This window comes from Anastrepha obliqua, chromosome 4, assembly GCF_027943255.1.
Source record: "Anastrepha obliqua isolate idAnaObli1 chromosome 4, idAnaObli1_1.0, whole genome shotgun sequence".
NCBI lineage: Eukaryota > Metazoa > Arthropoda > Insecta > Diptera > Tephritidae > Anastrepha > Anastrepha obliqua.
The window spans coordinates 9,106,028-9,133,699 of record NC_072895.1 but is presented as its reverse complement, the minus strand read 5'-3'; the positions used below and the strand labels follow the sequence as shown (position 1 = coordinate 9,133,699).

Here is a 27,672-nt window from a genome sequence, read left to right as displayed (position 1 = left end):
TGTCTCCATTTACGGCGAAACAGCAAGACGCTCGCTACAAGAAGCTCAGCCAAATGCTAAATAAAGGGAGCTGATTGTGCTGACGCAACAATTGAAAACAGGCAACCATAGACAATGCCGTGAGTTCGCTAGTTGGGCGCTAGTTACGTCGGTCTAATATTTGAATTTTCACCAAAAATTAACAATCGTGTACGTTACCCATTTTTGGCTCAGCGGCTATGTCAACAAGCAAACTTTGAGTTAATGAAGCGAACACAATCCTAGAGCATTCGACCAAGCGTCAATGCATTCACAAAGATTGACTGTTTCTTGTCGTTTATAGCATCGTCGTGGTGGCATCACTGAAACTTTTTTCTTCTGAAATGAGACGTTACCGTCCATGTTTCTCTCTACCGAACGATGTTAATCGGGTTTCAGTTGCCAGAGCTTACAACATCGATATTCGTATACCCGAACTAAAATCGCTCGGAGTTCTGATGGAGAACTTTTAGGACTGAACATTTCACGGCGAGCGTTCATCGAATGGCCTCGACAGACTGGTGACTCGGTACGTCTCGATTATTTTCGGTGAGGCTACGTCAACCTCGTGGGCTACGCTCACAAGTCAACCCCACTTTGGACGAGTTCGAGAAGCTCTTGCCGGAATAACGCCACACATATGGAACTGCGTCCTCAGAATTTCGATGGACCATTAGACGCACTGCCACAAAGTCGACGCGATCATTTAAATCACGTGCTATCTTCCATGCAACTACATGAGATTTAGTTTATAAATAAAGTCAGAATAAATCTTACGTCTCACATCGTTGCTGTTTTACTATTTTTCTATTGTTTTTCTATGGTAACCCTATACTTTGGTTCAGTTGATAATATACTGAGTGCACTCAATAAGAAATAAATTGCGTATCTCCTTCCTTAACAAATTACACTGGTCTACAAAGTTAATTTTTTTTTGTTATTTTTGATATGCGACTGGTCTCTGCTGTAAATTTGTGCGCTGAATACAATTCTGGTGCTCAAAAGTATTGAACACGTTATGCCTTTGAGATCAGTGGGGATTGACATCTATAAAAATTAGTTTCTTGATGTCTTTACGCTCACTTTTTGAAAAAAAAAAACTGACGTGTTAGGACCTTAAATACTCATTTTAAAACTTGAATCTTACACCAAAGTAGCATAAATGCAAATTTAAAAAATTAAAACAAAAAGTTAAATATTTGGAATGAAAAGAGGTTAACCTTTTAAGACCCAGTGAGTAGATTCGGATTGCAGATTGTGAAATTACATGAAACTAACCTCAAAAGAATTCACTATTCGGTTGTTTTATGGATCGCTGACTACAAATCCGGTGACAGTTTTCTAAAATTCAAAATAGTGCATTCGAGATGACGGAAAAAAACTCCAAAATTTGGACTAAGGTGTGGAAACTCTCAGCACGGAAGTTTTTTGATTGGCTACAGGTGCCTTGTATGCATGGGTATGGTAAAAGTGATGGTAAGTATCAAAGAGAAGTGTTCTTGGATGAGTTTTATACTAATTTTCTTAAAAAGTTCGTTTCGAAAAGTTCATTAAAAGGTCGATTTCTTAAAAGACGCGCAAAAGATTTTAGTTTCTTTGTTTTTTTTTGTTTCTGTTTTTCTGTTTTTTTTTTGAAATTTGCATATACTATACTATACTGCAAGATTCCAGTTTTAATTTTAGTATCAGTTGAAGTCTCTATCAACTCAGGTTCTTGAGTAGGTCAAATACGTCTTTATGGGGTTCCATCTCCACTTTTCTCAGAGCAAAAACGTTATTGAGACATCAATTTTTGAACACCAGAACCGTATGTAGCGCACAAAAATAGTTCCAAAATCATCTAAAGAAAAAAAAACAACAATCCTGTAGACATGTGTAGGTTTTATGGTGCAATTCTTAAAAATCCCCTAATTGCACCTAAATGCAAAAATATCGCTAGCTTTATCAGTATGCAATACCTTTTTAAACAATGCAACCGCTAATGATTACTTCTGTGATTAGCTGCAATCAAAAGCAATAAAAATGCTCGAATATTCTTATCACAAGCAAACCAAAGAAAATGTAAACACCCCGCCGGCAGCCCCTTTACTCATTCACACAGAATGCTTAAAGGCACTTTCCTCCAAAGTTTAACTTTCATTCCATACAGAGCGAAAGTGTTAACTAGACATAGGCCTAACTATTCTAAATCCTTTGTATTCATTGTAAGTGTGCGTGCAAGGATGCCAACAATAACGAGTTGCTTTTCGCGCAAGCTGCTCTCGCCAATGCAATCCTTTCGGCTGCAAGGACTGTTGCTCCGCCACGTCAGCACTACTGTGCGCGAACACGACCAAATGCTGCTGATCAAGGAGCATCCGCAGCAATCGGCGAAAACGATGCAATTTCCAGGCATTTGGCTACGCGATAACTGCCAGTGCGAGCAGTGTTTCCATCGGGATTCATTGAGTCGCAAACCGAATAGTTGGATTAACTTCGATACGAAAGTGAAAGTGCAAAATGTTACGGTTGGTGGAGACTATTAAAAAAGAAAATGCTAATGGAAATGTGTTAGTGTTTAAGTAATTTTCTTTGTGATTTTGTTAGGTGGATGAGTCACGGCAAGCTGTAAACATAGTTTGGTCCGATCGACACCGCTCAACATTTTCATTGAGTTGGTTAAAGGAACGCGACTTCTCGCCCGAAGCCCGTGAGCGATATATGAATGAATGGTATCGGCCACAACCGAAGCATTGGGGTAAGGCTGATTTCGATAAGATATTGAAAAAGTTTGATTACTGGGACGTCATGCGCAGTGACCCGGGTGAGTGAGTTGAAATTGAAATTGAAAAAGTTTTGGTATACTAAAAACGATAAAGTGAATGTAGGGCTGAGGATTTGAGCGTTGCATTTAAGGGGTCACACCACTGTACACGCGTAAAATAAACACGATTTTTAAAGAATTTTTTTGTTATTACTTTATACTAAAATACAAAACTACAAAGTTTGATCGAAAAATTTTACAAAATGGCGGCATTGGAGACATTTTTGTAATGTGGTTTCTCTTGAAGGAGCTCCGCGGCACGCAGCACAGAGGGTGCAAATTTTAATCTGGAACAAAGAAAAATTTTTTTTCTTAATCTAGATAAGAATAGCTAGAGAAACACTTAGGGGATTTAAAAAATAGCTATTTTTGTGGAATTTGCAAGCATTTGAAGGAAAAAACTCTATTTTGGACTAAAAAAACGGCACTTAAATAATTATAACAATCGTTTAAATTAATCTATCGAAAATCCCCTACGCTCTTCTCTTAAGAAGGTTATTGTACAGACGTAGTGAAAAACCTGATTAAAAATATTTAAAATTGTTTGAGTTATGCTGCGTGCCAATTTCAGAAAACGTGTTTTGAGAAAAACGCGTTTAAAGTTTGGAAATTTGGAGAAGTCGTTCGGTAGCAGTCACTAACGCTTGGTTAAACGCTTAAAATATTTATGAAATAGACTTCGGTAACGTATAAAACTTTTTGTTCTGTATTTTAAAAGGTTCAAAGAATTTTTTAAGCTTATAAAAAAAAATCAATTTTTTGAAATTTCTACAGTGGTGTCACCCCTTAATTCTCAAAAAGGTGCAAATAATAGAATGTGCCGAGAATTCACTTGCCAATAAAGAGAAATAATCAGGAGCGAACTAATAATTTCAAAACTGTGATTTCGAGCTGCCAATGTTTGTTTGTGCTACAGTTTATTTGTATTCCGTATAAAAGCTGTTTTGCCTACTAAAAGCGACCAGTTTAAAGCAAAAAAAAATGAAGCATTTTTTTTAAACGAAATTTATTTATTTTTTAAGACAACAAAGGGCAAGGGTGGAGCGCTTGCATATTTTTGGCAATGAGCTGGAGAGGTTCCCCCAATTCACTCCCAGCTACTCGTACTTCTTTTGCTATCTAATATAATATAATTATCTCATCGGCCAGTGCTAATTCTTGGACTTTTTGAGCATTTTCTTTGATCACTGCCGCCACTGAGTGACCTGGGCGGAGGTCTTCCAGGTCTCTCCTCCATGCTGAAATAGTCACTTCCATTTTTTACCTTTGTGTATGAAAGTGCAGGACTACGAAACTCTAAATTAAAAATTTTACTAAATTAAAAAGGGAACCCGAGTGGAGTGCTTAATTGTGTGTGAGTGCTGTACTGGCTAGTCTGTCCCGAAAAAAAGTTGTTCTTCCTTGTTCCGGGAAATAACTCAACAGGAAATAAAACCAAATGGAAAAAGCAGTTGCTAGTTCTATTTTAGTGCATTTATATTTGCTCTTCTTTTTTTTTGACTCAATTTATATTAGTGTTTTCACTAGTGTTACAATGAGTTAGCGATAAGTGTCCCAGGCCATATCACTACACCGTGCGACATTAAAAATTGTCGAATTTCATATAAACCTAATTCTCTCCTTACACGAACTATTTTATTTTAATCCGATTTTCACTATTTTATTCAAATAGAGTGAGATTTTTCAAGTCATGTACGAAATGCTTAGCTTTTTTTCTTTTTTTTCTCTTTCTTTTCTTAAATAGTCTTAAGTAAAGTCTCTGCGACGCGGTCGATTTTGCACTCGCCGTTCAATAATTTATTTCTTATAATCCGTTTAATGAAGTAAAATGTGTAAGCACAAAATAAATTCTTAAGGGGACAGAAACGGCCATATTTTCCCTGATTTTCATTAAAATTGTTTTAAATGAAGAAGTGAAATTTTTTTTTTCAAAATTGGCATACAGTTCATTTATACATTAAAATAATATAAATTTTTTTTTTATTTTAATCATTTAAAATGGCGGACGTACACTCAATTCTTCCAGGAAGGTCGCAGTGGCGCTTCTCAATCGGCGGGCATTGTAGCATCGTCGTCGGTGACTTGAATACAAAAACCAAATTTTTTTTGTTCATTAATGTCATAATTTCGATATGAGTTAAACAAAAATGAAAAAAAAAATCGCGGAATAAAATGCTTCAAAAAAAAAAACAAATGATTTTTGGCGCGAATTTTCCTACTATTTTCGCTTCGAAAAAATGATTTTTTGAAAAATTTTCGAATCATAAATTCACAATTACAATTAAATTGTAATACCATAAAAAAGATGTGTGCAAAATTTAAGGGAGATCGGTCAATAATTTTTCGAGTTATCATGTACGCGAATACGGTGGTTGCGGAACGATATGCGTGGAATTTTTGGCGAAATGGTCACGAAGAACGAGTGCAGTGTGAGACGGTGCAATATCATGATGCAAAAACCAAGAGTTGTTGGCCCATAATTCTGGTCTTTTTAGACGAATTGCTTCACGTAATGACGCATAACGCTCAAATAATATTCCTTATTAACAGTTTGGTCAGGTGGAAGGAATTCATAGTGCACCACACCACGAAAATCGAAAAAAACTGTCATCATGACCTTTATTTTTAAACGACTTTGACGTGCTCTTTTCGGTCTGGCCTCGCCTTTAGCACGATATTCGCTTGATTGGTCGGTTGTTTCAGGGTCGTAAGCATAAATCCAAGTCTCATCTCCCGTAATGATGCATTTGAGCTTGTCCTGATAGTCTGAAAGCATTGTTTCACACACATCAACGCGACGACTTTTTTCCAAGAAATTGAGAGTTTTCGGTACCAAACGAGATTTGACTTTTCGTAGGCCCAAATAGTCTTTCAAAATGGATTTCACAGATCTTTCTGATATTCCGATCATATCAGTAAGGTCTTTAACAGTCAACCGACGATTTTTGAGCACTAACTCCTTCCCTTTATTGACGTGTTGGTCATCTGTTGACGTCGATGGCCGTCCGGAGCGCTCCAAGTCATCAACGCGTTCTCGACCCTCTTTGAAGTCTTTGTACCACTTATAAACATTTTTCTGTGACATGGTCGAATCACCAAATGCCTTCTGCAACATGCTAAACGTTTCTGCAGCCGAAATTTCATTCCGCAAACAAAATTTGATGGCACTTCACTGCTCAATCAAATCAGACATTGTAAAAATCGAAAAATGCACTCTTGGTCGTTTGGTAAACACAAGCGTAAATACGAGGGGTGCCTTTAATATTTCGGGATTTGGCAACCCTGGTGTTACAATCTGGCAACTGACAGCTGTATCGCAAAGTTTGACATTTTTGGGCTTTTACGTACTCAGAACGTTTTGAAATACCAGCGCTATTTGTGTTGTTTACAGTAAAAGATTCACCTCGGTCCAAAAATGGAATTAAATCGTGAACCTTTTCGTGCGATTATTTTTTACAACTTTCGACGTGGATTAACTCAGCAACATTGCATGGATGAACTTAATTCATTTTTTGGCGATGAAGCTCCATCAAGGACCAGTGTTTATCGGTGGTATGGTGAATTCAATCGTGGTCGTAGTTCACTCCAAGAAGAATTTCGTGAAGGTGGTCCAAAATCAGTTGTTGTTCCGAAAACCATTGATGCTGTGCGCGAACTGATATTGCAAGATCGTCATGTGACCTATCGTGAGATTGAGACAATCTTAGGCATTAGTGGGACCAGCATACATTCAATATTGCATAAACATTTGACTGTCAAAAAATTTGTTCGCGTTGGATCCCACACAATTTGTCAATCGCTCTAAAAAAGGCTCGTGTCGATTGGTCGAAGGAAATGGTCAAAAAATACGATCACGGGGCTTCGAAACACGTCTATGACATCGTGACAGGTGATGAATCATGGATTTACGCGTATGAGCCCGAAAGTAAACAGCAGTCGACTCTATGGGTGTTTCAAGATGAGCCAAATCGAACAAAAGTTGTTCGCGCACGAAGCACTTCCAAGCAAATGGTCGCCTGTTTTTTTGGAAAAACTGGACATGTCGCAAACGTACCACTAGAACAACGCAGAACAGTAAATTCTGAGTGGTACACAACCATTTGTTTGCCAGTCGTCTTTCAAGAAATTAGGAAAACCAATCGCCAAAGACGGATCACTCTTCACCAGGACATTGCGAGCTCTCACACATCGGCTCAAACAACTGCATTTTTGAGCACCCAAAACATCGAATTAATGGGCCATCCGCCGTATAGTCCTGACTTGGCACCGAATGACTTCTTTTTATTCCCGTACGTAAAAAACAAACTGAGAGGTCAACGTTTTTCGACACCTGAAGAAACGGTTGCGGCATTCAGAATGCATGTTTTGGAGATACCTCATTCAGAGTGGCAAAAGTGCTTCGACAATTGGTTCAAACGCATGCAAAAGTGTATAGATCTTCATGGAGAATATTTTGAAAAACAATAAAGTGATTTTCTATGATTAAATTTGTTTTTGTTCTCTAATCCCGACATATATGATAATGACATTCACATGAAAGTTGGCCCAGATGTTATTAACAGGGCTGTCAACTCATGAAAAAAATAACTAGAGCGAAATTTTAATCCCGCGAAGTTTGACAAATAAATTCACCTTACTTTTTGCCCACAGTAAAAACAGAAGTAGGTGTATACGTTATCAATTTTATACACTAATGCTTTTATGTAGTAAAACTCAGTAAGTTTTTAATTTTCTAATCAATTTAATCTTTACCAGACTTGATAACAAAAAAGGTTAATTTTTTTGCATGGAGTTATCAGCCGCATCTCATAGTAAAACGTAGTAAACGTAGTAGAACAGTTAGAACTGAGGAATATTAAATGAAAAACCATATTAAGAGTGCCTTGCCCTCGGACACTAAAGCTTTTGCGCCAAATATACAAGCACAACAAGAAATCAAAATTGCTTAATCATTAAAATGAATTTGAATATTTTTATATAATTTTAATTTTCATTTACATGGCAGTCGGTTCTGCATTACCGGAACGACCCGGATTTATATCCGGCCAAAGGCCGGTCACACCAGCAGCGCTTCCCGTACGTGTATGGGGAATGTTTATGTTGCTACAACAACAGCGTGTGCAGGGCTATTTAATCTTTAACATCTAAAGTCGTTTTAGAAGAAAAAAAGGTGCATTGAATTTGAATATCGCAGAAATTTTTATTTCAATATAATATTTGGGCTATGCCCTTAAGGATAGGGTAAATTATGTATGTACAGGACCGTCGAGGTAAATCCGGAATGTTGAACTAAAAAACAAAACTATTGGATATTTACCCAAAAATAATTTTATTTGCACTTAACTTTGTATAATGTGAGTACACATATCATAGTTGAATATTATTCAATGTAACCTCCATCTGTCCCTGCTCCAGCCGGGGCCTGAAGGGCCCACATGCGCGAGCTACCTCCTCTTTGTCCATTGTGGTTATCACTTCCTCGATGGTTGTCTTCAGAGCGTCGTTAGTGTTATGAGGCTTCGCGTTAACTTTTGCTTCAACTGTGCCCCACACGTAATAATCAAGAGGATTGCAGTCTGGGCTTGAAGGTGGTCAAAAAGCTGGTGACCAGTGGTAGGGTAGGTTATTCTGGAGCCAAGCCTGAGCCTTCTTTGCCTTGTGAGCAGGTGCGGAGTCCTGCTGAAACACATATTCTCTTCCAGCAGCCACGCCGTCCATCCAGGGTTGCGGTTTTTTGTAGCCAAACCACTCAATTATCTCTTTAGCGCTTTTTCCGGCGCGAAGTGACTCTAGTATCGCAGCTCCTTCGTCCTGCTCTCGACTCATCGTTTCACTAGCACTTACTTCGGCACTCCAGTGTCAATCAGGAAACAATACACTAAAAATATGTCTCTTTATCAGCGGTTTTAGACTTAACGCTACTGCTCTAGAGCTTTCGAAATGTTTTCCGGATTTACCTCGACGGCCCTGTATGTATATGTAACTCACATGACTCAGTAGTACTCGATTCTATGGATGTAATTTTTGCTAACTTTTCGACTTTGCTGGGGCTATGTAAAGTCTAAATGCTTTGTGGTTAAACCAGCTTCGATTGAGGAACTGGAAGCCAACGTAAAATTATTCATGATTTGCCGACCGAAGTCCTCTAGCGAGTCATTTAAAATTGGTGTTTACGGATGACCAAATTACGCCGCTATTGCGGCCAACTTTTGAAATTATTTATCATTTAAAAGTAAATGTCATGAATGGTTCTACACAAATATAATACAATCAATTTGAATTTTCTTTGGATTATTTCAATTTAAAATCCGATATTTCTTAACTCATCATCCTTTACTAAAAATGGCTAATGGGCGATTAAATTACAAGTCTTGCCGGCTAATTGACGTCACCAAAACCCGATATTCTGTGTCCTCTCCTTTGTATGCCATTCAGCAGATTCATCTGTGCTCTTGATCCATATATTCAATTTCAGGCGATCTTGCTCTAGCATTCCATAGCCAATTGGACTTTACAGAGGCGTGGGCTCAACTTATTCGCCTATAGCCTCAAGATAAATAAGAAATGCCTCGCATCTTATGGCTGACAAAAATTCACCCATTTAAATTGGCTTTGTGGATTAGTAAAGTGTAATATAGTCAAAACATTCCAAGTACATATTTTCAAATCGTAATACTTCAAACGTTGCAATGGCCGGCATCTAAGTTCGCTCCTTATCCAAAGCTGTTGTTGATGTGTTGAGGCGGGCTTTTTTTAAACTGACTTCAGGATGTCAACCTAAAGACCAGCCCCCTATCGGGAATTTTACCTTATATCTTTCGTTCCTATCACTTCCACCAGGGTTTCATCTATGACATGTATAGAATGTTACTTGATCTCCGTGATAGGTTAACGGCACCACCATTGGAAGGCGATATAAGGGGATTGGAAGTAAGAGGTAAAAGGCTTCATTTCTATTGATCAGTCATCAATTTGCACATTACTTTGCTTTGAGGTGCCCCTCTACTTTTTGCCTAACTCTACTTTATATAAACGTCCGAGTTATTTTTTGTCATGTATTTTGCTAAGTTTTTATGTTTGTATTTTCTATGTACGAATGAGTTGAAGTTTCTTTATGTTTTTATAGTTTTGAAAAGTACGTTCAAGAATGAAAATAAATGTGACACATAAATGCATTAGATTTGCTTATTAATATATTATATACTTTTACCTATTACATTTACATATATACTGAGTAATGCCGACCTGCCCCAACATATTCTATGCTGCTACTAAATTTAGCAAAATAAATGTAAACAAATAAATTCAAAGTATTTCTTTATACGATTGTATATGTACCTATGTATGTGTGAATGCACGTACCCTGCTAGATTATGCGGTCATACCAGTTCGAGAGCGATGAGACTCATACTAATTACAAAGCGATCAATTAGGACCACCTTTACGTTAAACAAATACTCTCCTATTATATTTTGTTGCTGTTGTAATGCGTTTAATTAGAGATAAATATTTAATAGGTTTTATTTGAAGGTGCCTTCATTGGTTGCCAAATAAATAAATATTTAAAATATTTAATTTAAAAACAAAATCATAATAACTGGAATAAATCGAAAAAAATGTAAAGTTAAAAGAAATTGTATGTATATAATCGGTTATTCTCTACATCTAATAAAGTTGCAGAATATATGAAAATGTACGCTAAAAACTATTTACTGAATGACGCAGAGTTTTGTGGAGTTTGAAGCAATTTTCTTCTGGAAGGTCTTCTTTGGCATGCATTTTACACCCTTACGAAAGGGTCATGTCTATAGGGAAAAATGCATATATTAGAAGATGATAAAACGAATTTTTGTCAAGGGGAGTAATATCGAATAAAAGAGGGTAAGAGCCAATTCTATATAGAAGAAGTAAATTAAAAAAAAAGAAAAAAATAAGTGTGCCAAATTCTACTAAGCGGGAATAAAGAGGTAAAACATAACAACATAAAAAACGATACTCTCTCATTTCTCAATCAGCTGATTTGCAATTTTTTTATATGTGTGTGTATATATATATGCAGTGAAAATCAAGAGTGATAGAAGGAAGATTGCGCCCATCAGAGAGTGCGTGACGTCACGTTCGCCGAATTGCGCAGTGTTGCCAACCATTTGCTTTTCGCAATAAATATAGAGCTTTTTTATACCCCAAATGCGACAATTTTTAAGTTTGGTGCTTGTTTCTTTTTGGTTTTAATTTAAAGCTACCGAAACTGTAAGTTAAAAAAAAGTGTACTATTAACCAAAAGAGGGTTAAAAAAGGTCATTTTGAGAAGATTTTGGTGCTAATGACAATTTGTTGATCTTATCAAATTTGATATTTTGAAAGTGAAAATTTAATTGTTGGCTGCTTTTAAGGTTATGCAAGAATATTAAATCTTTTTCTCTCAATTCTTCTTAAGATTGAAAACCCTTTAACACATTTTAAAAGGCGTTTGAACTTACTGAATGCGAATTAAAACCATAGAGGTGTAATCGTTTCTTCCGGCCATCAATTCTCATTGTAAAAATAAGCCACAAAATACCAGAAAATACTAAAGAAACCATAACGACATTTTTACAAAAAGAGTACCTTATCTAGTTACATAACCAAATAAGTCGTTCTCTAGCAAAAGAGTCTCGCTTAACAAAAAAAAAAAAAAACTCATAAATTAAATTGTACATATCCATAACACATTTAGTAAAAAAAAACTCACATTTAAAAGGCAATTTGTCACGCATACAAAGTTCTTTAAGTAGTTCAATAAAAACGTGGTATTTTGTTTTCTTTAAACGGGCATTTTAGTGCGTTTTTATATCCAAAGCTAAGCAACACTGCAGTAGCGAGAGAGAGATTTGACTGCCGAAAGTAGAAGAACACCAACAACACCTGCAATAGCAAGCAATGCCATCAGGTGTTAAAAAAAAGTAAAGCTAAATAAAACTGAGTGAATTATTTAACTAATTATTAAAAATATATATATTTACAAAATTATAAACATTACTTTTAATTAGAACAGGCTAGAAAAATGTCATGAAGAAAGAGCTAAAACTCCGAGACTTAATGACAACAAAAAAATGCTAAATCAAGTTACGAAAATGGTAATCTGGCCATACGGGTGCTAAAACGACGTAACTCATTGTCAAATTCCCTAAGCGCAAAGTAACGGTACCACGATAGACGCCATCTCATTATTCTTTCCATCATGAGTGAAAACTCGCTTGGACGGATACTCACCATCAGCCAACTTTTATCTGCCTAAGAGAGATGTCCGCTCAAGGGGAGTCTATCTTATTTCAGAACTTTTTAATTTTTTAATTTAATTTTTAATTCTAATTGAATACCTCTACTACTTCTTATTCGAATAAAAAATACTGATTTTATGTCCTTCAAAAATATGTATGAATTTTTTCACAAGTGCATATTTCATGCGCATAAGTCCATATAAAGTAATAGCAAAAATAAATAACAATGGAAAATGTCGATTGATGTTTCTTTCAAATGGAAACTATTTTTTTTTTTGGTTTTCCAATTTTTTTTAACAGTTCGCAAGCAGTAAAGCCATTGACTCCACACATCCATTTTGACCGAATAATCTCTTTATTTTTGGCCATGAGAGCAGTCTGTGCTTTTTCAATATTAATCCTAATAAGGAAAAGTGGACTTTGTTCTTTTAAAATTTCATACATAGGCTCAGTAATGATTTTATACCAAATATTCTGAATTAAATATATTTTATCTGGAAAAATTATGTTAGTAAAAGAATGAAATGTTAGCAATTTTATAAAAAATAACTCTTCACGGCCGATTAAGATAGTGTTCTGAAATTTATATAGGAAAAAAAGGTCCGCCCAAGGGAGATGTTTGTCTAATAGAGGTGTCCGTTAGGAGAGGTTTTACTGTGCATATATATAAGGGCCCGCCATCTATCGTTACGGATTTGAACTAGGTATTATTTGAAGAATGGTAACACTTAGCTGTCATTTGATTTCACAGAAAATTAATTTTATTCTTCCGCTGAACGAAAATGGTTTGTTCCGAGAAATTGAAGAGGAGGATATTGGTGGCATTTGGTTCCAACAAGATGGCGCTTCTTGCCACACAGCGAATACTACGATCAATCTTTTGCGCACTGTCTCGAAGATCGCATTATCAGCCGAAATTCTGATATCGTTTGGCCGCCTCGGAGCTGCGATTTAACGCCGTTGGATTATTATCTTTGGTGTTATGCCAACAAACCAGCAACAATTGATGCACTGAAGACCAACATACGCGATGTCATAGCTGAAATACAGCAGCATACAATCGAAAATGTGTTGAAAAATTGGACCGATCGTATGGGATGGTGCAAGGCTATCCGAGGCAGCCATATGAATGAAGTTGTGTTCCATCATTAACCGGAAATATTGTACTTCAAAATAAAAAAACAGTTTGGAAAAATATTGAGTAGTTTCTTTTTTATAGCATTTTTAATTCCGTAAAGTTATATGGCGGACCCTTTGTATATAGTTATATATATATATATAATATATATAATTATATATATAAATATATATAATATAAATATATATAATTATATAATATAATATAATATTTATATATAAACATACTTATATATTGCATATACATACATATTGCATTCTTGGAATGCGCATGTCTAAGTTCACTAAATAATTGTTTTTGAAATGTTTCTTTATTAGGTTTAACTTACTTTTGCAGCTCGCCCAGAACTTTTTGAACTATTTGAACATTTGAACATTTGAACTACTTTATAAAAATGTACGCTTTATAAAAATGACCAGTTGTTAGGATTGAAAATTTTCGACTCTCCAGCTGCAAAGTAAACTGGTAGTAAAGTAGTTCAGAACTGACAGATTTGACTACCGGGTACTAAAAAGCACTCAAAACTATGATTGTGCATTAAAAATATGAATGCCTGAATCAAAGAGAGAGAGGAGAGAGAGAATATAACATAACGCTAAAAAATATTAGCGATAAGCATTTACGTACAAACATCAATTGTCGATAAGGCAGTCTCATTGCATGTATTTAGAAGGCCCGCTCGCTTCGTTGTCAAAAGCAATTGTTTTGAGGTATTCGCATTTATTCGATTGCATATGTTTTCACGTGTTTGGAGGTTGCAAATATTGATTGCAAAAAAAATACCAACATCATTGTTATTGTTGCGGTAAATTTCACGTTAAGCCTAGCCTGGTGGTAAAAAGTGAAAATATTGAACAAATTTATGAACATTCGGCGCCTTTGCTTCTCTACTTCTCTGCTTTCTATGTCTAGGAGCAGGTGGAGAAGGACTTGGCTTCTAACTGGCCCCGGTTAGCACGAGAAAGAAATGCCTGGCGCGCTTTGTTAAACTCGGTTATCGCGCCAATAAAGAAGAAGAAGAAGAAGAAGAAGAAGAAGAAGAAGAAGAAAAGGAAGAAGGAGAAGAAGAAGACGAACAGTATTTCAAAGTTCAATTCTCTACCTTCTATTCTGATATATTAAGAGCTCTTTATTTGTATCTCAGAGATATCATATGCTGAATTTAGGCTAATATTCTTATAAAATGGAAAATACCAAATACCAAATGTAGACAAAACTCGAGTATTTACACTTACAGCTAGAGTATCAAAAAAAAAAAATAAGCAGCGTTGTGCCTATTCTTAGTTCAGATTCGGTTTCAGTGCATTAAAGACCTTCGGAAAAGTGTAACCTTGTTTCTGAAAGTCTTGACAATCTAATAAAAATGGCCTCCCAGAAGGTGAATATAAAATCAGATTCTCTTGTGGTGCTTATCGTATGGTAGTTGAACCAAATTAAAATTTTATATAGTGAACTCTTTGCATGCACTTTTGAACGAGTTCACGGAAAATACAGAAACAATTCTAGAATAACGTTAAGTATGAAAACAAATACAGAAAATCAGATGAGGATTTTTGTAATTAACTACAGGGTCTGGCACTCGAAGTGTAGTGAACTTCAGACCGCTGCCCGTGCATCAGCTGTCTGTTAGTTGGCTAAATGACAGTCCAGAGTATAGTTTGCCGAGCAGCATTTTGCCGAGATCAACCGCGAAAAGAAAAATTAAGTAATAGAAAATCAGTAATAGATGTTCGTGAGCTAAACCACCTTAAGGTAAATAAAGGAGATGGTCATCAAAAGACTGCAACGTCAGGTGAAATGGTTCAAAAAGTGAAGAAGCGACTTGAGCGAAATCCCCGACGAAGTGCCAATCAAATGGCGAATGAGCTCAAAGTCACGCCTTATAAGATCGAAAAGGCGCATGAGTTCACACCAAAGCAGCAACAAGTCAGACTTGAGAGAGCGAAGAATTTGATTCGCTTGGCTGAAAACAGTCAATTTCCGAATATTGAGAAAATTTTTCAAATTGAGCAATTCGTCAACTCCCAAAACGATAGGGTGTAATTGACCGATCGTTCAAACGAGAATTTGAGTCATCGATTGGCCACCAGGAGGCAGCACCCACCACAGGTAATGGTTTGGGCCGCTGTAACCGCAGATGGGCGCTCTCCAATCGTTTTCAACGAGCCTGGTGTCAAGGTAAATGCGAAATACTATCAGAAAATTATTCTGGCCTGGCAGATAAACATTTCGGTGGCAGACCACGGTCGTTTCAACAGGACTCGGCACCGTCCCACAAAGCCCGAGTGAACCAGGAGTGGCTAAAAAACAACGTTCCGAACTGCATAACGTCCACACAATGGCTCTCAAATTCACCAGACGCGAGTCCGATGGATTATTCTCTTAGAACTATTTTGGAGAGCAAGGTCCGATCCAAAAGATTCATCAGTCGCGAGGCGTTGTAAAAAACCATTGTCCGCCAAAATACCTGCAAGTCACATTCGAGCAGCTTGCGATTCGTTTCTGGACCGTCTCAAGGGCATAGTCAAGGCAAAAGGTGGTCATATCGAGCAAAAGTAAATTGATTCTTAATTTTGTTTTATTTTTTTCGCATATTTTCTACTTTGAATTGAATACAAGTAATTTGCCAAACTAAATTTATGGCCTTTTTAATTGGTTACACTTCGAGTGCCGGACCCTGTACTTTATGCGCGCCAATGTACCACAACAGAGCTCACAATCTATGCCATGGATCCAATCTGTATAAGTTAAAAAAAAGAAGAATTTTCGTTAGTCATTCATGGCAACGGAATTTACTCCTTCACACTCTGTATATGCAGAACTGTCGGAGAATCCCAACTTTTACAATAAAATTTCTAAGAGCACCCATATTGTCAAATAAAAAATTTCAACACCGTTTAAATGCAGTGTTGATAGTGTCGTAATGCTGAAATGAGTCACCCTGTATGTACATACATATTTAATTTGTCTTTTATTTTCAAAAGTTCTCTTGGAATGGCTGGAGGCTTTAACAATTCATGGGGTTGCGATGCTCAAAGACTCGCCGCTGGATGTTGGTGTTGTAAAGTCATTAGCCAAACGCATTGGGTTTATGCGCAAAACCAATTACGGGTAATATTTACTACTAATTTCTTCCATAATCGCATCAAACCACATTGGAATGTACATTTCATTAATTTTAGAGCGGAATTCAGCATACGCTTTCGCCCAGATGCAAAGAATTACCTGCACATGTCCGAGACGCTGCCACTGCACACCGACTTGCCCTACTATGAGTATAAACCCAGTATCACCATCCTACACACTCTAGAGCAAACGCGCTCGCTAGGAGGCTGGAGTACGCTTGTGGATGGTTTCAATATCGCCGATCAGTTGCGCGTCAACCAGCCGCAACACTTCAAAACCCTCACAGAGACTTCTGTCAATTGGTGTGGCATTGGTGAGAATGCCGATAAGGCTTTTCATAATATGTGGCGTGCGCCAGTTATTAAGTAAGTCAACCGGAATTTGTGAAACTACATTCAAAATATCTCAGTGCTAACGAATGATTGACCATTTCGATCTCCTCGCCAATTACGATAATTGCTTCACAGTCTTCGCGCAAATTCGCATACTTACACGCCAATTGCCAATCATTTACTTCATTCAGATTCGCTACCAATCACTTGCTTGTTGCTCATGATTTTTGTTTGATTCCTTTGTTTGTTTATTGTTGTTGTAGCCTAGATGAGGACGGCAAGTATGCGCGCATCAATCATAGTGTGCCCCGACGTGACAGCCACTTCAGCATCGATGTCGATAAGGTGGCGCCCTGGTATGAGGCCAATGCCATATTTGTACGCATGGCTCACGAGCAGGAGGTCACCTTTAAAACGGAGCCGGGTGACGTTTTGTCTTTCAACAACCTACGCATGTTGCACGGCCGCACAGGCTATGATGATAGCGAAAACAATATACGGCACATTCTTGGTTTCTTTGTTGACTGGGATATCGTTTATTCGAAGATGCGTGTACTGAAGCGACGGCTTCATCATGAGGGGCAGAAGACATAGCGATGCCCGCCGGAAAGAAGCGATAAATGTGATGCCAATTGGACTGGTTTACTTTAGCATTAAGTTTCTGTGGTATTGTAGTGTGTGAGAAATAAATTATAATAGTAACAAAATTAACAAATAAAATAAGCTTTAGAGTCTTTGTTATTCTCTTGCATACCGAACACATTCTTTTCTAGCAATTCGATATTGATTTTCACATCAATTGGACTGTTGGACTGTCGAGTAAGTAAGTATAAAGTAGAAGGCAGTTTTTGTCAGTTCTGTGATATGCATTCAGCTTGAAGGTGAGAAAGCTGATAGGAAATAAAGTTTTGCGAGTTGCAGTCTTTTGACTGTCAAAGAAGAAACTGGGCTAACACTGATTAATACAGTCGGGCGAAAAATTTAGATAGCACTCGTATATACATACTTGGACTTGGTACTGGGTTTCAGAAAAAATATATATATGGATTTTAACTCAATGCTTTCAATTCAAGGAGCTGCTATTCGCAACAAGGCTAGACATTTTTCGTTTATTAGATTCAACGTTTAAATTAGTTTGGGGAAAAGATGATGGTAGCAGAGGAAGAGGAAGGATTATTCTGCGTTGAAAAGATCAAGTGGGTAAGGACTTGGCTTCACTTGGTGTGTCCAACTGGCGTCGATTAGGACGAAAAAGAAACGACTGGTGCGCTTTGTTAAACTCGGCCAAAATCGCGTAAGCGGTTATCGTGCCAATTAAGGCGATGGAGTTTACCGCATTTTCAGAAGTTTACAAATTATTCTCCGCTCTCATCAATGCACTGCTGCCAAAGCTTCACCCAATCATTGAAAACGGCCTAGAAGTTGTCAATGAGAATCTCCTTAAGTGAGTTCATTGAAGTTCCTTTTACAGCCTCGAGCGTTTCTTGATGCCTCTTTGCGAACAAAAAGAAATCCGCTGGTCAGATTGCAGCTGTACGGCGGCTGGCGCAGTATTGCGATACCAGTTTAGGCCAGCAACCCGGAGACCCATGCGTGGTGCCTTGTGATACGTATTCACTTTAAACCACACTCTTAGTCTTAAAAAACCCACGTTTTGCAAAGTTTTTCAACAAGACTTGATTGCGTAGAGTTGCTCGAGCAACTGGGCTATTTTTTGCTCATCGAAGGTATAGTACTATATATACCTCTCTGCGGATCGTGGCTCTGCCTCAACAGCTGCTCGCACGCGACTAAGACTGATCTCATTTTGAAGCTTAGATACTCCATCAACGTTCTAGCCTCTGTCGAAGGTATAGTACTATATATACCTCTCTGCGGGTCGTGGCTCTGCCTCAACAGCTGCTCGCACGCGACTAAGACTGATCTCGTTTTGAAGCTTAGATACTCCGTCAACGTTCTAGCCTCTGTTATCAATATCTAAAAGATCATGCCTGGAACTTTGAAACGGACCCTGTACAACTTTTAATGATTCAAGACGTTACTAAACAAAATGCTGACCTTGTACTTGATTTTCAAATGCATTCAACTAAACACATTGAGGGTTATTGAACTGCGCTATCATAACAAATACAATGTAGCGGCACACTTTAGAAGTCAGCCAATAAAAATATTCGCGATGAAATAATGGAAGGCAATATACGTTTGTAGAAAAAGTTTTTTTTTTTATTTAAAATACAATTACCAGCCCAACTGTGTGACAGACAATTTTTCGTACAAATTTCATGAACTAAAAATGTGTGCCTTTAAAGTGTAATTGTAGCAGCGACTACGGTTACTGGGCAAAAAATTATATTTTTGTATTTCACCCGCATACACGAAATATAACTTATAAAATGCTATGATTTATGCTCGCAATTTTCTTTTTCATATTTATCATTTAAGCAAAAATAGTATAACAAACGTCTATGCTTATTAAATAATAAAACATTTTTTGAAGTGAAACTTCTTAGGCGTCGATGGACGAGCGAGAATGGAGAGTAAAATTTCAAGGTCATGCAACGTTTTGGGCATTTCGTTCCGCGAGAGAGAAAAAAGATATAACGTAGAGGAAAAGGAGAGAGAGAGATCTATACCTTATATATATCTTAGATACACTTTAGGCTATTTTTCCTGAGTTTTTCTTTGGGGTTGCTAATTTCTAGTGAGAAATAATACTGTCTACTTTTTGGCGCTTGTTTGTTGGTGGAAACTTGTAGGAAATATATTTTTGGGCCTACTTTTTGGCGTTATATGTTCTTGGAGCCTACTGCTTGAGGCGTTTTTTGTCCCAATTTTTTTGACGTTTTCTTTGGTGCCTACTTTTTGGCGCTTATTTCCGTTTCCTGGCTAGTGCTTGTGCGTACTATAAAGTGCTATCCATTCCGGCGTCGGGTTTTATTGGTATTGCTGCGTTAGTGCGGGTGATAAACGCTCGGAGTAGTGTGCGTTGTTGTCACGGTTTGTGTCCGGCGTTTACTTACACCGTTCGACCATTCTCCGTTTTTTGTAAATTTTGTCTATTTGTATTCTCTGCAAAGGTTTGTGAATTTATGTAGATATATATTCTTTCTCTCTTTCTCTCCCTCATTTTCTATCGGGTCTCTCCCTCTTTCTTTGTCTGCCTTGAAAGTTTCGCTTCTGTTATGTGCACTAGGCTACACGCACTGTTTTTTTTATTTTGGTTTATTTAATAATATAATTTAATAGATTAAACATCAAATTCAATGCTTATCTTCTCCACTAAATACTTAATCATGCATAGAGCCAAATACAGGAATCCACTTAAGTTCACTTGCGCTGACATAATCAGCAGAGAATACTTTTTCGCGGAAGCTACAAGCAATCGCTGTGGATTACTCAGATTTACAAAATTAGAGATGTATTTATGTATGCAAATGCAGCCCAAACAAACGCATTGCAATTGCAACGCCTGATTATTCTTATCACTTGCAAGCCAAATCACACGTAAACTCCCCGCTGACAGCCTTCATTCATTCACTCAGAATGCTTAAAGGCACTTTCCGCCAAGGTTTAACTTTCATTCCATACAGAGCGAAAGTGTTAACTAGACATTTAGACCTAACTATTCTAAATTCTTTGTATTCATTGTAAGTTTGCGTGCAAGGATGCGAACAATAACGAGTTGCTTTTTCCGCAAGCTACTCTCGCCCGTGCAATCGTTTCGGCTGCAAGGATTGTCGCTCCGCCACATCAGCACGACTGTGCGCGAACGCGACCAAATGCTGCTGATCAAGGAGCATCCGCAGCAATCGGCGAAAACGATGCAATTTCCAGGCATTTGGCTACGCGATAACTGCCAGTGTGAGCAGTGTTTCCATCGGGATTCATTGAGTCGCAAACCGAATAGTTGGATTAACTTCGATACGAAAGTGAAAGTGCAAAATGTTACGGTTGGTGGAGACTATTAAAAAAGAAAATGCTAATGGAAATGTGTTAGTGTTTAAGTAATTTTCTTTGTGATTTTGTTAGGTGGATGAGTCACGGCAAGCTGTAAACATAGTTTGGTCCGATCGACACCGTTCAACATTTTCATTGAGTTGGTTAAAGGAACGCGATTTCTCGCCCGAAGCTCGTGAGCGATATATGAATGAATGGTATCGGCCACAATCAAAGCATTGGGGTAAGGCTGATTTTGATAAGATATTGAAAAAGTTTGATTACTGGGACGTCATGCGCAGTGACCCGGGTGAGTGAGTTGATATGAAATAGAAACAAAATTTTGGTGTACTAAAGTGCGATAAAGTGAATGTAAGGCATTTAATTCTCAAAAAGGTGTAAATAAAGAATGCGGCGAGAATAACGTGACGATAAAATAAAAAAATTTTCTTGCAAAACTTTCAGTGCTCAAGCCTCCAATGTTAGTTTGTGCTACAGTTTATTCGTATTTCTTATAAAAGCTGTTTGCCCTACTTAATACAACCAGTTTGAAGCGAAAAAAAAGATAAAAAAATTTTGCTTGCGTATTTTTGGTAATCGGCTGGAGAGCCTTTAAGATATCTGTACTTTAAACCGTCGTTTTTTTACGATCACGAAAAATGAAATGGAAGAGTACTCGATTAATTGTTTTCCTCTTTGCTTTCAAATCTTTCAGTGTTTGGTCTCCAATTTTTTTAATGCTTTCGATTTTTGTGCCATATTTTGTATTTTCCGAATACCAGCTGCATTTCGTGGTAAGCAGGAGTTCCTGCTGTATTTGATTTATTTACTAAAAAATTTTATGGTGCTTATTTAGACCGGGATGCCCTTAAAAAATGCTATTTTAACCCTTTATGTAGTTTCGTCATCTTCCAAATGCTGTCGTTTCATTGGCTAATGCATTTTTTAATGTTGATTTTGCAAAATACCAGCTAATACTAATAGTAGAACTGTTCTCACTAAAAATCTAATATCTATACATTTTTTTTTAATATCAAGAAGACTTTCGGTCAATAAATGCCAAATTTCTTCCGAGAAATATTTGGTCAAAATCCAATAAATTGAAGTTCTCTGTGACATTTGATGCACTTTAGCACAGTTTTGGTGAATTTTTCGGTACCCACACATGCTTCGGCTCGCCAATATGTGTCCGGCAGTTGTTTAGCTGCATGAGAACTATCGATATCGATAAATATGGTTTGACAGCTGAGAGTGTCAAAGTGTGTTCACATTTCTGTTCAGTAAGGTTTAACAAGTAAACTGTCACTTGAATACTGATTTTGAGATGTATATTACCTCTTACTGTCAATCTCCCAATTTGAATCCCTCTCGTGGTGAATCTGTTAACCCCAACCAAACCAGAGACTGGGTACCTCAAAGCGTGAGAAGCCCCAGTAGAAGGAAAGGATCCTAGTTTGAAACGCTCTAGCGGTGAAAGTATTAGCGCCATTCAGAGACTGGGTACCGAACAAAGTGAGAAACCCCAGTGGAAGAAAAGTGAGCCAAAGAAGTGTGTGATTTGTCTCCCCTAAAGGGGCCAGATCCTAAGGCTGACAAGCTTATGCCAGTACTCATTGTCTCAAATCCTCAGTAGAAGTAATAGGCTGCACAAGACTGTAGTGCGAATGATGATGAAGGTTTGGCAAGTCATAATGAATCGTTTAACGCCATAAGAACTCTTTCAAATTGTGGAAATTTACTTTGAAAAAAAAAAAATCTGTTCGCGAAGTAGATAGAGCACTGGCGGCAACATCGTTCCTTATTTCTTTCGAAATGAGTAAGAAGCTGCCTTACAGTGAATGGCGTGCGCTATCGAGCTATGCTGACTGCATTTTGGTTTCCAAAAATTAATCAGCTAAACATCGACGACATTTGGTCCTCAGAAGACTGCGCATCTTGCCATATAACGCGCTGAACAACTGATTTATTGCAATATTCAAGCCATCATTGACGCCACACCACCAGATTTATTGGTCAAGTAGTCAACAACTGGACTGATCGAAAGGACCATGTAACTCGTAGCTGTGGCTGACATATGCCGGATATCATATTCGAAATTCTTTACCAGATTTTAATAAAATCATTCCAACAATGTTTCTGTTTTGTGCTATCATTTTCTTGATGGCCAAGTATTCGAATGGCATTAAAAAAACACCCGACACATATGTTGTTCATAATTTACTGCTCAATGGTTGGAAAATCTGAAGTTCATAGAATATACAAACATAAAAAATGTATGCAAAACATGGAAAAAGAGTTTAATTCGATTTACTAATTTAATTTGATTAAAATGAAAACTCAATAACTTCTTTATATACAAACATTATCAAAATTTTATTTTAAATTTTATTTTTATTTATGCAAAATACATGGAAAGCTTTGAGTAATTTTGGAGACATCTGAATAGTATACATATGTACGCTCATTTTATTTGTAGTATTTAACAGTTGGCAACCCTGTTTTTTTAAGTAAAAGTAAATATATATAATATATATAATAATATAAATAAAAGTAAAGGTTTTTCATTCCTGTTCCATTTGACACCCATATTGTAGTATTTCAGTTAGTTCATTCACTTTTAGTTATTCAATTAACACTTTCAAACAGGTGGCAACGAGCTCTAAAAATATTTTGTAATATAAACTTTCTTAAATGCCTTTCAATTGACACTCCTAATGGTTAACTGATTTGCTTATTAATAATTATTTAATTTATTTGCAACTGGCTGGCAACTCTATTCCAAAATATATTCAAAATTTAGGTTTTTTAAATCTCTCTCTTTTCACCCCTATTGTAAGTTTCATGTATTTTTTATTCTTACTTCAACTTAGTTTTCCAAACAGGGCCAACTCTCTTCAAAAACAATTTCAAAATTAAGTCCTCTTAAGGGGGGAAGCTGGTCTAGAGCGCAAAAAATGGGCATATTTTATGAATTTATTTTGACTCAACAAAGGAATCAATCGAAAATCTGTGAAATAGGTTTAATAATATAGCTTTCATGGTACAAATACAAAATTTTTCGTCTGAATTAATTTCAAAATGGCCGCTGTCCAGCAGTTCTCCTAAGGCGCCTTTTTTTCTAGTTTCCATTTGCCGAAGACGTAAACTCCTTAATTTTTGTCCTGGATCAAAAAATAAAATTTTTTTAGTTTCTATATAACAACAGAAAGAGACGTACGTAGGATTTTTTCGATATTTTGTTTTTTCGCGAAATGGTGCACGTTTGAACAAAAAGTTACAATTTTCACTATAAAGAACGACATAAAATTGTTGATTAAAAAAAAACTATGTAATATAAATAAAAAATCCTACGTACGTCTCCGGAAAAAGGTATTTCGAATGTATTGTCAAAATTTCGTAAGAATCGGTAAAGATTTGTTCGAGTTATGTCTTCGGCCAGTTTAAAAAAAGTGATTTCGAGAAAAACGCGTTTAAAGTTGTAAGTAGCGTTCGGGGCATACCTGCGAGGCACTGCCGTCGAATGAAAAATTTGGGCATTTAGAAAATATAAATAATTTAGATGTAGAGCTCTTTAATATTTCCATCTGATTGACCATTTTAATTCAATTTAATTTAATTTATATTTTCCTATTTATATTTTCCAACAGATGCTAACGTATCTTCAATCTGCCTCATAGAATACCTGCTTACAAAATTGCGTGCAACTCCGTTTAGTAGTTTTCGTGTGATTTAGCCACAAACATCCCAAACTCAGAAACCGACGTACATAGAAACTTTCACATTTATAATACGAAAGGGGTTCAATAAGTAAAAAAAAAATTTTTCAACAAAGGGACTATGAAAGATACACTTCTACCAACGCTCCGGCTATTTTTTAACCTCTCTAAAAATTAGGTTTTGGCGAACTCTCCAAAATACGCCCTTGTCTCGGCGATGACTTCCTTGATTGAATTAAATTTTTTCAAAAAATTTTAAAAATTCGAGCCATTTCTTCATTTTAAGGAACTAGAAAAAGTCGTTGGGGGCCAGGTCGGGTGAAAACGGAAGGCAGCAATTCATGCAGTTTGTCGGCGACAAATCCGGATGTGATGATGTGCTGGTTCGTTATCGCTGTGAAATCGCACCTTTTTTTTGCCAAATGCGGCCGTGTCTCCTTCAAATTTTTGTCAGATCGGTCCAATAACTCACTGTAGTATTGTCCGGTGATCGTTCTTCCTTTTTACTAAAAAGCCATGAGGATGACGTTGCACGCATCCCAAAAAATCGTCACCATGACCTTTACGGCCAATGAGACTGTGTTCGCCACCTTTGGAGTAGATTTACTGGGAGGAGTCCATTGTTTTGATTGTTGCTTAGTTTCTGGTGTGTAATGATGAATCCAGGTTTTATCAACGGTGACACCTCGATGCAAAAATTCCTTCGCATCTCGTTAAAATTGCTCCAAATACTGCTTCGAAGTTAACTGCCGCATTCGCTTGTTGTTGCTTGTGAGCAATCGCGGTTCCCATCGGGCCGACAATTTTTTCATCACCAACTTATCATGTAAAATCTTAATTGTCATTCTGGTCGACACATCTATGGCTTTTATGGTTACTTCGCTCACTTTTGTTTGTCGATCAGCAGGAATCATGTCATGGACTTTTTGAATGATTTCGTCGGTAACCATGTCTGCCAGGAGTCCTGGTCGCTCCTCATCAAAAACGGATGTTCTCCACGGTTAAGTTCGATGAGCCAATATCTAACTGTGGCCATATATGGTGAAGCGTCCCCATAGACAGCATCCAACTTTGCTTTTATCTCCTCGCATTTTTTCTCATCCAAAAACAAAAAGCGAATTACCAAAAACAAACACCGAATTTATCATCTTAGTGAAAATCACGAAACTCGCCTTACTCGAATAGCTGCCAAATCTAAACTAATTTATCAATCAATCTGAAATTGGTTTTGCCATCGTTGATAGATGACAGCAGGCGATGCGAATACCAACCTCCCTCAGGAACGTCCTGTGGCATCAAGCACGTGTACTTATTGAATAGAATTTTAAAAATATTCCGTCAGTCCCAGCTGCCAAATACCCATGCAAAGATTCATTACGAGTATTAAGCCACACCTTTAAACAATAAATGATTTGAGGTTATGGTTAACTCTCGTTAAGGTGGCGTGGGTTGGGCACCAGTACCGTGAACTTCTTCTTGTTGAGTCGCAGTCAACGCCAACAATTAGCAATTGGCTGATGCTTTCAAAGCCAACAAAACCGAAATCACTACACAAATTCAGCCGCATCTATGCCGCAGAGCCATTGAAAATTGTACCTATCGTTTCTCTGTTACTCTGAAAACAGTGTCGGTCACATTCCAACAATGACCTTTATAAAACCGCGTTCATATCTCACATACAACTTATTCTATTCCATTTCTTCCAATCCTTATACCAAAACCTATATTTTATTTAATTTGCCTTCTTTACATTTTTAAAAGTTCTTATGGAATGGCTGGAGGCCTTAATGATTCATGGGGTTGCGATGCTCAAAAACTCACCGCTGGATATTGGTGTTGTAAAGTCATTAGCCAATCGAATTGGTTTCATACGCAAAACCACTTACGGGTAATATTCACTACTAATTCCTTTCAGTAAAAAATCATACCGAACTAATTCATTTATTTAAAAAAATTTAGTGAGGAATTCAGCGTACGTTTTCGTTCAGATGCGAAAAATTACTCGTACCTCTCAGAGCCGCTACCGTTGCACACCGACTTACCCTACTATGAGTATAAACCCAGTGTCACCTTCCTGCACACTCTTGAACAATCGCGTTCCAAAGGTGGCTGGAATACGATTGTGGATGGTTTCAATATCGCCGATCAGCTACGCGTACACCAGCCGCAGCATTTCAAAAGCCTGTCAGAAGTTCGTGTCAATTGGTGTGACATTGGTGAGGATGCCGATAAGGCTTTTCATAATATGTGGCGTGCACCAGTTATTAAGTAAGTCAACCGGAGCCTTTGTGAAACTACATTTAAAATAACTCATTGTAAATAAATGTTTGCTTATTCCTATCAGCTCTTTTCGGGGCTTCTTGCCAATTAAAAAAATTGTTCAATAGTCTTTACCTCAATTTCCGACTTTCCACCAATCAACTACCTGTTGCTCAACTTCAATTTATTGTTTGATTTCTTTGTTTGTTTATTGTTGTTGTAGCCTAGATGAGAACGGCAAGTATACGCGCATCAATCATAGTGTGCCCCAACGTGACAGCCACTTCAGCATCGATGTCGATAAGGTGACGCCCTGGTATGAGGCCACTGCCATATTTGTACGCATGGCTCACGAGCAGGAGGTCACCTTTAAAACGGAGCCGGGTGACGTTTTGTCTTTCAACAACCTACGCATGTTGCACGGCCGCACAGGTTATGATGACAGTGAACGCAATGTGCGGCACATTGTGGGTGGCTTCGTCGACTGGGATATCGTTTATTCGAAGATGCGTGTATTGAAGCGGGCGGCTTTAGCAGGGCGTGTGGAAAATGTAGCGATCCACGCGTGAAGCAAAGAATCAAAGGGACGCCAATTGGAGTGGTTTGGTTTCGCTTTAAGTTTCTTGGGTATTGGCTGTAGTGAGTGAGAAATAAATTTTATATTGTTTAGTTCTGTGTTCAGTGCTGAAAAAGCCAACACAAATTTGTACAATTTATTTTTTTACAGACTTTTATTTGGCGCATTTGCGATTCATGAACATTGAAAAACATTTTGGTTTTTTCAGTACTGTCTTTTTAGCATAGTTTCCGTATGGGTTTTAAATAACCCTCGTAATTTTCGGCGACGTGTGACTAACAGCCTGTATACACTCGCGCTAGCATATTTACGTCAGTTTAGCTTTTACAATATTCACAATATTTTTTGCGCTAATATTTTTTCTAAATTTTATTCTTAATTTTTTTATAAAAACATAGTTCACTGTTTAACAAAAACAGTTTCAAACTTTGCACAAAATTCACAGAAATTTAACTAATTTCAAAGCATTGCCATCAAAAGTTTTAACTATTTCAGTGGAATCCTGGG

The 27,672-nt window shown here is 37.3% G+C and overlaps 2 protein-coding genes across 3 annotated transcripts; both read left to right on the top strand.

Annotated features, from left to right (window-relative positions):
* The first annotated feature begins 2,174 nt into the window (after positions 1-2,174).
* On the top strand, positions 2,175-17,355 carry LOC129245095 (gamma-butyrobetaine dioxygenase-like). The gene is made up of 5 exons (XM_054883078.1): positions 2,175-2,525; positions 2,605-2,821; positions 16,204-16,330; positions 16,402-16,710; positions 16,941-17,355. Exons 1-5 carry the CDS (start codon positions 2,241-2,243, stop codon positions 17,269-17,271), a joined length of 1,269 nt encoding a protein of 422 aa, XP_054739053.1. The 5' UTR covers positions 2,175-2,240; the 3' UTR covers positions 17,272-17,355.
* Positions 17,356-20,273: 2,918 nt separating this feature from the next.
* LOC129246101 (gamma-butyrobetaine dioxygenase-like) lies at positions 20,274-27,443 on the top strand. Of its 2 annotated transcripts, none has more exons than XM_054884647.1 (5): positions 20,274-20,627; positions 20,707-20,857; positions 26,091-26,217; positions 26,289-26,597; positions 26,812-27,443. In XM_054884647.1, exons 1-5 carry the CDS (start codon positions 20,343-20,345, stop codon positions 27,155-27,157), a joined length of 1,218 nt encoding a protein of 405 aa, XP_054740622.1. In that variant the 5' UTR covers positions 20,274-20,342; the 3' UTR covers positions 27,158-27,443. The 2 variants fall into 2 exon arrangements, with proteins under 2 accessions (XP_054740622.1, XP_054740621.1); XM_054884646.1 differs by having other exon boundaries at positions 20,707-20,923; positions 26,812-27,441.
* Positions 27,444-27,672: the final 229 nt, after the last annotated feature.